The sequence below is a fragment of the Mus musculus genome, chromosome 7 (genome assembly GCF_000001635.26).
Source record: "Mus musculus strain C57BL/6J chromosome 7, GRCm38.p6 C57BL/6J".
Taxonomy (NCBI): Eukaryota; Metazoa; Chordata; class Mammalia; order Rodentia; family Muridae; genus Mus; species Mus musculus.
In genome coordinates this window covers 92,278,246-92,291,333 of record NC_000073.6, presented here as the reverse complement: position 1 = coordinate 92,291,333, position 13,088 = coordinate 92,278,246, and the positions used below count along the sequence as shown (strand labels likewise).

The window sequence follows — 13,088 nt, the reverse complement described above, 5'->3', positions numbered from 1 at the left end:
GGTACCAAGTTTTTGACCTGGAACTCTTCTGTGTATTTGTAAGCCACACATCATGATCCACTGAGGAGTTATTAAATCAAGTCAGTCAGCTGTGACCATTGCTGAGCACAGAGAGGCTGATCACACAGAATGGAAAACAGTGAAGTACACGCTATACATAAGCAAAAGCGTGCGCTGAACACCCAAGTTCTTTCCTCTTTAGGAATGTTTCCATTTACAGGGTCATGAGGAAGAATGAATGCCCTTCATTCCTTGGGTCAAGATACTGAAAAAGTTTCTGAAATAGCAACTCTAATATTGTGCATTAGGAAGCAGTCAAAATTCCAGGAGATTTTTGGTTTATCTTCCACTACATTAAACTGCTGTCCTGGTTCCTACTAGATGGTGAGTTTCCTACAGGCAGAAGACATGTTTTTTTGGCCGAGTCCTTTGTTCCCGTTACGGATTTAGGAACAGAACCAATAGGTAAAAGATACTTCATAGCTGAGAGTTAAGTGTAGCACTCAGAACACTTAACAAGTTCATAACAAGGATGCCGGGTACTTACTGGAAGTTTCAATATTCTTTATTAGCCAATGAACATAGTCCAAAATGTTCTTTACTGTGACCTTTTACTCTTAAGTGATAGATATATGTATGTTTTTCTCTCTGACCTCCAGCCTTCTCCTAGTGATCTGGATGCTTTTATTCCTTTAAGGAAGCTTTCTCCTCTAGACTCTGTGCTTCTATGGGAACTAAAACCATGTGTCTCTGACCATAATTCTCTTAGCAGCAAGGAAAGCCATGTTCTTTGGAAACCAGCTTTTTTACTGAAGGGCAGAAGGGGAGAACATCTATGAAGAGATTAATTCAGTCATTCCACCTAGGCATCTGCTTGCTTCTTTTGCTCATATGAACAGCTTTGATGACATGAACGAAATCCCACATAGCTACTCTGGGGATTAAGAACATTTACTGGGAACTAATAATGTAGTTGCCTAATACTCTGAAAATTGCCATATTTGTATCCTTAACACTTCGGTTCATTTCCTTCATTTTTTGATACTATGTTTGTAATCCAGGCTCTATTACAGGCGATGTGAGAACTGTTCTGTTGGACTATATCCCCAGCCAACTTTATTTGTTGTTATGACTTTTCAAATATAGGTTTCCACAATACAGGACACATAAAAGTCAAACAGTGCAAACACATTGAAGTCATCCCTGTACAACATGTAGAAGATTACGAGTATCGATCGATTTCATTCGTACACTGCTCCCACATCACTTCTAGTGTTGCACACAGCTTAAGACAAGTAAAATAATTCCATCTAGATTGAAAATCTTTGGAACCAGTTTAAAGCTCTCTTTGAGCCAGGTAGTGCTGCTTACTTTCATTTCAAGAGTTCAGGGAAACAAAGTGTTACCACTTGGGAGGATCATGTCCACCAGAGGGATAAAGCCAGCTTCAAAAGGCTCGTAAGATGTCACACCATCTTCAACAGGGTCAGAGCCAAAGCTAGCTTAGACACTTCTTTCTCTCTTTCTCTTTTCTCTCTCTCTCTCTCTCTCTCTCTCTCTCTCTCTCTCTCTCTCTCTCTCTCTCTGCATGAGTGTGTGTATGTGTGTGTGAATATATATATATATATATATATATATATATATATATATACACATATATATATATGCGTATGAGAGTATGTATGTGTGTGGGGGGAGTAAGAAGGGAACTCTAAGGCAGAGTAGGAATTATATGAACTAGGCAAATATTGAATTGCTTATCCTAGCTCAAAATTTTGTGAACTCTCTGACTTAGGTATTTACTTCTTGCAAATATATGGATAATATCAGGGAAGGCCCCAAAATATATTCCGCATTGCCCTAAAGTAGTATGCTTGAATTTCACTTCTCACTCATCTGAGTGTCTAACACAGCACTGGCCAGAGACTGGCAACCACAGCTAACATACATCCAACAGCCGGAACCCATGAACTACGATGGAGGGAGATGGAACAAAGTGGGGAGAAATGTAGGACTGGTTAGAGAGTTGGCTGTCATAGCCGCTGTGGGATTCCCAGGCAAACATGTTTTCTTTTTGGTCCTCAGAGCAGACCTGGTAATAGCTAAGGTTCCTTTTGGCATTTAGAAAAAGGTAAGCAAGACAAGTAAAATAATACTCCAAGATGTCAGTTCCAGACCAGAAAGACACACTCATTACTTTATTCTTCTATAGTCAAGAAACTCTTCTACTCATTTATTTTGAGCGAGTGAGTAGCTGATGTTCTAAAATAAACACAGACTAATTTGGTACAGTTCCTGTAGGCATGCTCCAGATATGGCAAGTGTCTCCGGGGACAATTTTTGGTAAGGATTCTGTTTGGGCTGTGCTAGTCCATTTTACATCCTTGCTTCCCTTGTTGGTCTATTTTACGCATTGTGCAAGAACAAGGCCAGGAGCCTTTAGAGTTCTTGTTCTAGGCTCTTACTGTGTGTAGCCTTTATTTCCTCTACTACCCTCTGTCTCTCAGACTCATTTAGATGCTAAGGTCGGATCTGTAGGTACTACGGAATGGAATTTTAGAAGACCAAATATTAGATTTTAATATGAAAGAGATTTTTTTCTGGGAAATTTCATATAGAAGTGTGTTTAAGTCTCACTTAAGTATGTGCTTCTTTTAAAACTATCTATTAGTTTAGCTTTCCAATTTTCTTTCATATTATACTTTAGTTTACCACTTCTCAGCATGAAGATTTGATTCTAATCAATAGTACTTTTGAGTATGCCTTGATTTTGTGTGTATAGCCCTTTATTTAATTTTCCACAACTTAAAAACTTTTAACCCACATATCTTCATCAATTTTTTTTCTACTGCATTAACAATATTTTCATGTACTCTGTTTTTAATGACATCAACATCGATGATTTTTTTCTTTGTAGTTTTAGTCTATAAAGTCATTCATTCAGTTGACTGATTTGTCTGGATACTCTTAGCCAAACTACTTTTTTTCTTATTTGCTATCCCAAAATAAAATATTTCAAGATTTTTCAAAATAATTTTTATCATGAAAACCTGTGATTATAACATACAAGTATTGAGAAGAGAAAGAGACACATATTGGCTTAACTTCTATTTCATTTGTGATGTCACTATAAGACATTTACTAAGGTAGTTCTCCACATTTCCTTCCATGGACAATGACATACTTCAAAACAATGTAGAATAGAGTTGGCTAGCTAGGACAGGTTAATAGTCTGTTAGATTGATGTGTCTGTCTGTCTGTCTGTCTGTCTGTCTGTCGTCATCATCATCATCATATATCATTTTTTTTAAGTCCAAGAGTCCCAAGGCACAGAAACTGTCCAGAATAAACTGGCATTCTATGATGGCCAGAGCATCCAGCAAATTAAGGCCCCTGAGGAGAAACCACATTCTAAAATTGGTCTTCTTGCCATGACTGATACACAGGAAAGTTAATGCTACCTTTATATTTATAGCCATTTGGAATTCAGATAAGTCCAGCTCATGTGCATCATTTAGTATATGTATCACAGGTGAGGAGATGTGGCCTTAGCTGTCAATCAGATCCTGGACCAGAGCTGGCAGTGGACATCCAAACAGTGAGGACCTGTTTCCTCCAAATAATACATATACTCATTCTGACCACATAAGGGGCCATGTTCATTCTAAGCTGTTAGTATTTGTATTACTTATTAAAAACCCTGTGTTGACAAAATGGCTCAGTAGATAAAGTTGCTTACAACCTAGCATGAAGGTCATAGTTCAGTTCTTAGGACCCACATTGTAGAAGCACATATACATGTGTGCTTACACATGTGCACACACATACAACATATGCAGGAACACACATGAATAGATGACTCTTAGATGTGGTACAGGAGGTAGTACTAGAATGTAAACCATGTTATACTTGAGTGTCTACAAACCTCACTCAAGGTTTCCATGCAGAGAAAATACTGACAGGCCTTTTTCAAGTCACTCACTCTGTAGCCAAGGAACTTCCTACTAAGAGCAATCTCCAGGTTGCTCTTAATCTTGTGGTGGTCTCCTTGCCTCCAGCTCATACGTACTGAGACTGCAGGGGTGAGTTACCACACCAGGCTAATTAATGAGTTCCAGATGTTCAGGAAATAAACTATTATGGTCTGAGAAACAGTTGGTATTGAGATTCTACTGAAGCAGAATATTTCCACCAGAACATTCAGAAAAGCAGGCAATTCACACCACTCTTAGACACAACAGCTGATTTCTAATAAATGCACTAGAACTAACACACTCACAACCTGGAAGGTCAGGAGGGAAAAAGGAATAGTTTTTCCCAAGACCGACTGCAAGCAAACGTCTGGAGCTTCAGTCATGAACAGAACTGATGTCTCACTTTAATATTTTAATATTTTCAATATTATCAAGAAATAATTAAAGAGTTGGATGTGGTAGTATATACTTGTGTTTCTAGAACCAAGAGAAATTCTAGAATTTGTTAACATGAGCTACATTGACACACACCCCCCTTCATTTTTTAAAGAGAAAAAAATTGAAAAGATAAAATTAGGGAAGAGTTTTGGCCTAATAACATTTCAAAAATTACTTGGAAATGATTAAATGCAAAGCCTTTGAGCTGAAGTGTACTGACAAACATGGGCTAATTGGAACATAGGCATGGCACTTGTGTTCCTAAGCCAATAGTTCAGGACCAACACATCCTACTCAGGAATGCTCTGATGCCTACCTGACATACAGGGAGCGTTTCTGATTGGTTCGAAGGGACCCGGACCCGGAGCTCATGCTGTGGTTCATCATCTGCTCTCGTAGGTCATGGATTTTGGCCTCAAATCGAGCGTAATCTGGGAATGAGGAAAAAAATGGTTAAGTTTGTTTCTGTGTCTTCTGAGTAACACATGCTGTATAGACAAGGCTACTAATCACTGTTATTGTTAGTTCCTTAAAAAGTACCAGGCAGATGCTCAACTTCAGAATAGTAGGTCTGCTTGCTAGTGCCTTTTACTCACATATTCACAGGAAGAAAAGGATGCATGACATTCCTAACTTGTGAGATGTTTAAGATTCCATACAACCCTTACCCTGTTTATTGTTTCTCAAAACTATAGCATATCATTATAACTAGGATATTGAAATGGAAACAATCTATTAATTTCAACAGATTTTTTTCAGTTCCATTTCTACTCGAGTATGTGTCTGTGTGTGTGTGTGTGAGAGAGAGAGAGAGAGAGAGAGAGACAGAGAGAGAGAGACAGAGAGACAGAGACAGAGGGAAAGAGAGAGAGGGGAAGACAGAGAGAGAAGAGAGAAAGACAGAATGAGAGAAACAGAAAGAGGCAGAGAGACACAGAGAGAGGCAGAGAGAAAGAGATGAGAAAGAGAGTTAGACAGAAAGAGAGTGACAGACATACAGAAAGAGACCTTTAATGTAGCCCGAGCTAATCTAAAACTTGCTGTGTAGACAAGGCTGGCCTCTGCTTCCCAGTGCCTGCATTAACAGTGTGTGTCACTGCTCAAATTGTTCACTAGCAAGTTTAAAAATAATTTGATTTTCAATTCAATTTACAACTTTTCATGAAAACAAAGATAACTAATATAAAAGTTATTTACCTAGAGAGTGTTTCGAATTATTTTTATAAAGGGTTTATTTTATTTTTACTTATGTGTATATGTGTGTATGTGTGGCTGTTTATGAGTACACACTGTGGTTTTCTGGAAATTCAGCAAGTGATCTTAAGTGCTGGGCCATCTCTCCAGCCTTATGTTTCAAATGCTGTATAATTAAGAAGTTCTATGAAGCTGACTTTAATTTCAGATCATGTAGCATGTATCGATAACTATGAGATGGCTGTCTCTAAAAGTCTTGGCAAGAGATAACAGAATACTACGTTCAGAATGGAAAGCCTAAAGGTCTGTACCCTGAAGATTTAAAAGGCACATAATAGTTGGTTTAGTTATTTGTGGTGCTGAAGTACATTCTGGAATTACCAAGATTTGGCAGACTTCATGTTAATAATTCAGCTTTAGATGGTTAAGAAAGCAAGATATAGACTTAATCATAAGTTCATCTAAAATCTACTGACTTTACTCTGAAACACTACATTTCATTCCAAGGGAAAACTTAAGAGCACTGGGGTGATGTTGTCAGCAGATTTAACCCATCTGAGCTAGCTGTATTTCTTTGCTCTCTAGAAGGACCAATTGGCATTTGTAATGGACCACTCTGCACCCAGTGCCCACTGGGCTTTCTGGGCATCTTTTTTTCTAGGTTGTAAAATGAAGCCCAAAAACCTCAATTACAGAAACACACACGAGAGCTGGAAAGGCCTCAGCTTCCTTTCTCATAGATGTTCTTCCCAGAGCTTATCGGAAGAGCACCGTGCATGCTGAGAATGCTGTGGGAAGGTGTGTGAGCGCATGATCACACACACATGCATTCAATCTATGGGTTCTGCTCACGTTTTTTTCTCCTTTTTTAATAGTATAACATGGATGGCTAGCTACTCTCTCCCACATATAGAAACATGATTTTCCTAAATCACATTCTACATTTATACTTGTTTATTTAATTAGCCCCATGTCTTTAGGTTTTAGGCCTGTGCTGCTCCTCATGATGTAGTGAATAATGCCTTATTGTATGTGTGCATGTTATAGAATAAATTAAGATGGCACCACAATCAAAAGCACTGGTCAATAGTTTACATAACAGTTAAACAGTCCCCATGAGCACTTTGTTTTTCCGTTTTAAAAATAGATCTTGTTATATAATTTAGGCTGCCATGGGACTTGCTGTGTATACATAGCACAGTCTGCCTTGAACTTGAGTTTCTCCTATTTCAGCCTTCTGGGTGCTAGAATTATAGGCATGTGTTTCCACATTGTAGAGAAAAACAAACAAACAAGCAAACAAAACAAAACAGCAGCAGCAACAACAAAAACACCCACTGATTTGTTTGATGACACAGTGGGACTTTCCAGCTTCCTCTGACCCATGTCATATGACAACTCTCTGAAGCTTAAGTATCAGCCCAGGATGTCACTCAGCCTCATGGAGACATAGGATTCTCTGCTTCACAACCAGAAAGACTTGAAAGTTGAAAAAGCATCTATAATCAGCGCTTTACCCTGTCTCTCCAGTGAGCTACATTACTGCCTTTATTACAACACCGCCTCTACCAATCACAGCACTGCATCTACCAATCACAGCACTGACTCTATTACCCCATTGCTCATTAGATGCTCTCTCACAGCACCTTGCAATTACTTGTGTGGTTACCCTATTCCACTAGGCTGAGCTTCTTAGGACAAGCCTATGTCTCATGGGGGAATTCCATATTTATGACATGCAATCTGATAGTACAGAGGGGGTTAAGAAGAGGTGCAGAACACCTTTTCTAAGTGACTGATCAGTGAATAAGGAATGAGCCAAATCATTAGATAAACCTGGTTATCAAGTAGTTGTAAAGAAATTGCCAATTCTTAACATTCTTTGCCAGAGAACGAAGGTGGCATATGTTTATCTCCATTTCCAAAAGCAATTGTTGAAGGTTCAGACATTTTTTGTTAACTTAGCACCACTGCCAAAGCGCTTTGCTGTTTTTATTGCTCTCCAGGCTCTCTTCAACTCACTAATACCATGCACTGAAAACAGTTGTGACACTTAACCTACACACAATTAAGAACATCAATAGCCTCTCTTAAAGGTTCTCATTAGGATCACACTACTACAGCATGTATTATGACAGGATACTTGCCTTAATAATAAAGCTCATTTGCATTGCTTTATGGCTCATTAGATACTCCGAATACTTTCTGCCATATTCTTTTGCTGGATGCCTTCCTTTACATACAGTGCTTAAGTTCTCTGTAGCTCCTAACTTTTAGTGCCTTTGCCTTATCTAGCATCTCTCTCATCCCTGCCTTAGCATTTTGACTCTCAGCTCAATCATACAACTTGTATTCAAAGGTACTTCTCTTTTACCTTTGGAAAGTGAAGACAGAGGCTCACATAATTTATCGAATTCACAAACAATGAGTTTACAGATACACATGGGATGAGGGTGGGGGAGGTTGCATGTTTTCAAATTCATAGAGATGAACCAAGCTTATAGTTAGAAATGCTTTAGTCTACATTTATGTAGACTGTGAGATGCCAATCTTGATGTCTTATCAAAAGGTATTGAATGTCCACTCACCAAGCTAAACCACAAACAGCTAATAAACCCACTCTTATCAAACCAATTTCTTCCCTTAACTGCTTCCCTCCTGCCTCTGTTCTCTCCTTTGGGGTATTTTTCAGACAAATTCGTAACGCTCTTGATTTCAAACCTCTGAACATTCAACTGAGATTTTAAAAACATACTAATCTTTACACCATATATCTTAGAGCACGCCAGAACCTGAATGGATTTGCTTACAGAAAGAATGTGAGATTACAAGGATGTTAAGTATGATAATGCTAAGGTAGGACTCCACAGTAAGGAAGCAACACTCTATCCTGCACTGCCTTGCTTGCAAAGGGCATCCCGTGAATGCTAAAACCATAAATCATTTCATACTTCTTGTGCCTTTGAAACTAGCAAGAGGGCACTGAAAAGTAACTGCTAAGTGAAGTGTTCAGAGGGGAGTCAGGAAACACTGACTTCAGCGAACTTTGTGCCCTGTGCATGGGAAGCCCAGGTACCTTTGCTGTCTACCCCCACCCCCTTATATTCTGAGACTTCTAACGCCAACGGTACATGAAAGCAAAGGAGAAACTATAGAGAGGGAGGAAGGAGACCAGATGGTGAGGGAGGAGCAAGAAGAAACCATAAACAAGACACAGTAACAACCATGAAGGAAGTGCCATAATGAAATCCATTATTTTGTATGCCAGCGAAAAACAAATTAAATTACATGAGCAAGCCTATGGAGTTCCAGATGAAGTGGATAAGATCAGCAGTGGAGGCAGCGACAAGCAAGGGGGGTATCCATCGGAAGGGAAGGTTTGCTCCTAGAGCAGATACAGTGACTGGGAGGCTTCAGGGTTCAAAGTGAGTGCCCCTGAGCACGCTGCTGCCGTCAGATCAACCAGTATTGACTGAAGAGAAGTAACGACCAGAATTTTGCTAAACTCCTTTTTACAGAAAAGTGTGTCCTGTAGGAAATGTGCTTAGTGTATGTGCCATATAAAAATCCACTAAGCATTTAAGAAATTAGTAAATCAATTGTAATCACTCATTTGGCAGTTCAGATTTTTTTTTTTCAATTTTGACATGAGGGTTAATGATATCAGAATGCTTAAGATTTGGGATATATAGATGGTTATCAACTTCTTGGCCCAACCATGTACCAGCTATGTATTGTTAGGTAAGTTCTTATCCATTCTTGGCTCAATTTTCTTATAAGCAAAATGGCCACAATGATGGTGCCTATCTTAAGATATATTGGGAAGGTTTCCAGAGAGCTTGTGGATCAGAACAATTGGCTCTTGGTAATGACTGTCATTTCTTGTTCTTTTTTTTTCTTTTTTCTTTTTCTTTTTCTTTCTTTCTTTTGTTTTTTTTTTTGTTTTTGTTTTTTTGGTTTTTTTTTGTTTTTGTTTTTTGTTTGTCTGTTTGTTTTTTTGAGACAGGGTTTCTCTGTGTAGCCCTGGCTGTCCTGGAACTCACTTTGTAGACCAGGCTGGCCTCGAACTCAGAAATCCGCTTGCCTCTGCATGTGCATAACCTCACATTACTCACAAATATCAAATAGTATGCAAACAAGTTTATGTCTAAAACCCTCTGATTTAGCCTCTCCTTCCCTATTGTAAAGTACACCTGCCAGGCCAAACAGGAATAAGCAAAAGGCAACCACAGTTTGGAATGTTTGGTCCCTTCTTGATAAAAGTTAAATGACCCACAAGATCCTCCTACAAGATCCATAGTTACCTGGAGCTCAGAATGGTACTGTTCAATTCCAGTTCTGCTGCCATTTTCTGTTATATTAGTGGCGTCATCTGTCAGGATTCTCTCAGTGCTGACAGACACTCAGGAGGAGAGGTGAGAGGTCTGCGCAGCACACACGCCTCAGTGAGAGGGGGCTCTGCTGGGCTCTGATTTCCTTTGCAATTTGTCAAGGTTGAACAAGAAAACCCAGGCTAAAAAGGAGTATTCTGTTTAATCTACCAGCGTCTAATGGTGCCCAGATGCTTGCATCCATGATTCGAGCCTGTGTGCTTTGAATCTGAGAGAAGGAAAGAACCTTGGCACAAGGAATGAGCACCCCCAAGTGAGCTGGGGGGCGGGGCAGCACATTCCTTCACAGTCTTGACTTCGTGTAGCAGTCTTAACAGCTCTCAGCTACTAGAAGAAACAGAGAGCAGAGCAGAGTAGAACTCTAGGAGAGGGAACCCGGTTTTGGGATTAATCATGCCTTTTACTAACAAGAAGACCTTGGCGATTATTAAGACTCCGTTAATTCACCTGTACATTTTGAGGTTTACGTTTCAAACTGGTTTAGAGAATCAAAACGAAATTTGATGCGAAACAGCTTAACTGTTATTCCCGGGGTGGGTCAGGACAGACGCATATCCAATCTTTAGTGGCACTGGGGTTGACAGTAGCATTTTTTTTTCCTGTTTATTCTAAATATGGACACCACTCAGAGAGGAACAGATAAAGCCACTGAGCTGCATAGTAGACTCGGTACATCCAAGCCACAGAGACTACTTTCCTGCTGAGTTATCCATTCTAGTACTACATAAAGCTACTTTGAACAGCCGCCGCCCCCCCCCCCCCAGCCCCCTGAGATGTGCCTAAGGGTTTCACACAGACAGACCTGTGAGAATCTCTTGGTGGTAGCTAAACTAAAGGATCTGAGCTTTAATGCTTCACCTGGTGGGAATGGGGTAAATGCCAGTGATGTGCAGTCCACTGAGGTCACAGTATTGTTTACACGCATGCCTGCCATTGTAACCAAGACCAGGAATGATGTTCAGGAAGGGTGGAGCACTAACATGTCACTTCTAAGCACAATCTCAGATTACTGCTCCACAGGTACTTTCCTTTGTTGTTGGGGCATTTTCCTTTCACTTATTTCTCAATGTATCTTCAGCAGTGATAAGAGGCCACATAGAATGCTAACTGCTAGGGTACCAAAGTCACTGCTTCTTATTCTCATTTTCCTGTGGATTGCAGAAGAGCACCTGCCATTTAAGCTCTTCTGTTCTATGCAAGGAGTAAGGAGAGGTTTTTAGATGGTAGCTACTCCTGGGTAAGCTCTCCTCTGCCTGGAATAAGCTCACACAGTCAGCTGTAAGCTACTGCAGACAAACTGGGGCAAGTACAATCTCTATGAAAAGCCGCTGGTTATTTATTTTTTTTTTTTTCCATTTTTTATTAGGTATTTAGCTCATTTACATTTCCAATGCTATACCAAAAGTCCCCCTTACCCACCCACCCCCACTCCCCTACCCACCCACTCCCCCCCTTTGGCCCTGGCGTTCCCCTGTACCGGGGCACACAAAGTCTGCGTGTCCAATGGGCCTCTCTTTCCAGTGATGGCCGACTAGGCCATCTTTTGATACATATGCAGCTAGAGTCAAGAGCTCAGGGGTACTGGTTAGTTCATAATGTTGTTCCACCTATAGGGTTGAAGATCCCTTTAGCTCCTTGGGTACTTTCTCTAGCTCCTCCATTGGGAGCCCTGTGATCCATCCATTAGCTGACTGTGAGCATCCACTTCTGTGTTTGCTAGGCCCCGGCATAGTCTCACAAGAGACAGCTACATCTGGGTCCTTTCAGTAAAATCTTGCTAGTGTATGCAATGGTGTCAGCATTTGGAAGCTGATTATGGGGTGGATCCCTGGATATGGCAGTCTCTACATGGTCCATCCTTTCATCTCAGCTCCATACTTTGTTTCTGTAACTCCTTCCATGGGTGTTTTGTTCCCACTTCTAAGGAGGGGCATAGTGTCCACACTTCAGTCTTCATTTTTCTTGAGTTTCATGTGTTTAGGAAATTGTATCTTATATCGTGGGTATCCTAGGTTTTGGGCTAGTATCCACTTATCAGTGAGTACATATTGTGTGAGTTCCTTTGTGATTGTGTTACCTCACTCAGGATGATGCTCTCCAGGTCCATCCATTTGGTTAGGAATTTCATAAATTCATTCTTTTTAATAGCTGAGTAGTACTCCATTGTGTAGATGTACCACATTTTCTGTATCCATTCCTCTGTTGAGGGGCATCTGGGTTCTTTCCAGTTTCTGGCTATTATAAATAAGGCTGCTATGAACATAGTGGAGCATGTGTCCTTCTTACCAGTTGGGGCTTCTTCTGGATATATGCCCAGGAGAGGTATTGCTGGATCCTCCGGTAGTACTATGTCCAATTTTCTGAGGAACCGCCAGACTGATTTCCAGAGTGGTTGTACAAGCCTGCAATCCCACCAACAATGGAGGAGTGTTCCTCTTTCTCCACATCCTCGCCAGCATCTGCTGTCACCTGAATTTTTGATCTTAGCCATTCTCACTGGTGTGAGGTGGAATCTCAGGGTTGTTTTGATTTGCATTTCCCTGATGATTAAGGATGTTGAACATTTTTTCAGGTGCTTCTCTGCCATTCGGTATTCCTCAGGTGAGAATTCTTTGTTCAGTTCTGAGCCCCATTTTTTAAGGGGGTTATTTGATTTTCTGAGGTCCACCTTCTTGAGTTCTTTATATATGTTGGATATTAGTCCCCTATCTGATTTAGGATAGGTAAAGATCCTTTCCCAGTCTGTTGGTGGTCTTTTTGTCTTATAGACAGTGTCTTTTGCCTTGCAGAAACTTTGGAGTTTCATTAGGTCCCATTTGTCAATTCTCGATCTTACAGCACAAGCCATTGCTGTTCTGTTCAGGAATTTTTCCCCTGTGCCCATATCTTCAAGGCTTTTCCCCACTTTCTCCTCTATAAGTTTCAGTGTCTCTGGTTTTATGTGAAGTTCCTTGATCCACTTAGATTTGACCTTAGTACAAGGAGATAAGTATGGATCGATTCGCATTCTTCTACATGATAACAACCAGTTGTGCCAGCACCAATTGTTGAAAATGCTGTCTTTCTTCCACTGGATGGTTTTGGCTCCCTT

At 40.3% G+C, this 13,088-nt stretch overlaps 1 protein-coding gene across 28 annotated transcripts in view; it reads right to left on the bottom strand.

The window, feature by feature from the left end:
- Dlg2 (discs large MAGUK scaffold protein 2) overlaps positions 1-13,088 on the bottom strand; it is a 1,973,059-nt gene that overhangs the window by 157,913 nt on the left and 1,802,058 nt on the right. For all 28 annotated transcript variants that reach the window (XM_006507776.4, XM_006507769.4, XM_006507767.4 and 25 more), the window contains one exon: positions 4,729-4,843. In XM_006507776.4, coding sequence (XP_006507839.1) covers positions 4,729-4,843 — 115 coding nt within the window. The remainder of the gene's footprint in view (positions 1-4,728; positions 4,844-13,088) is intronic.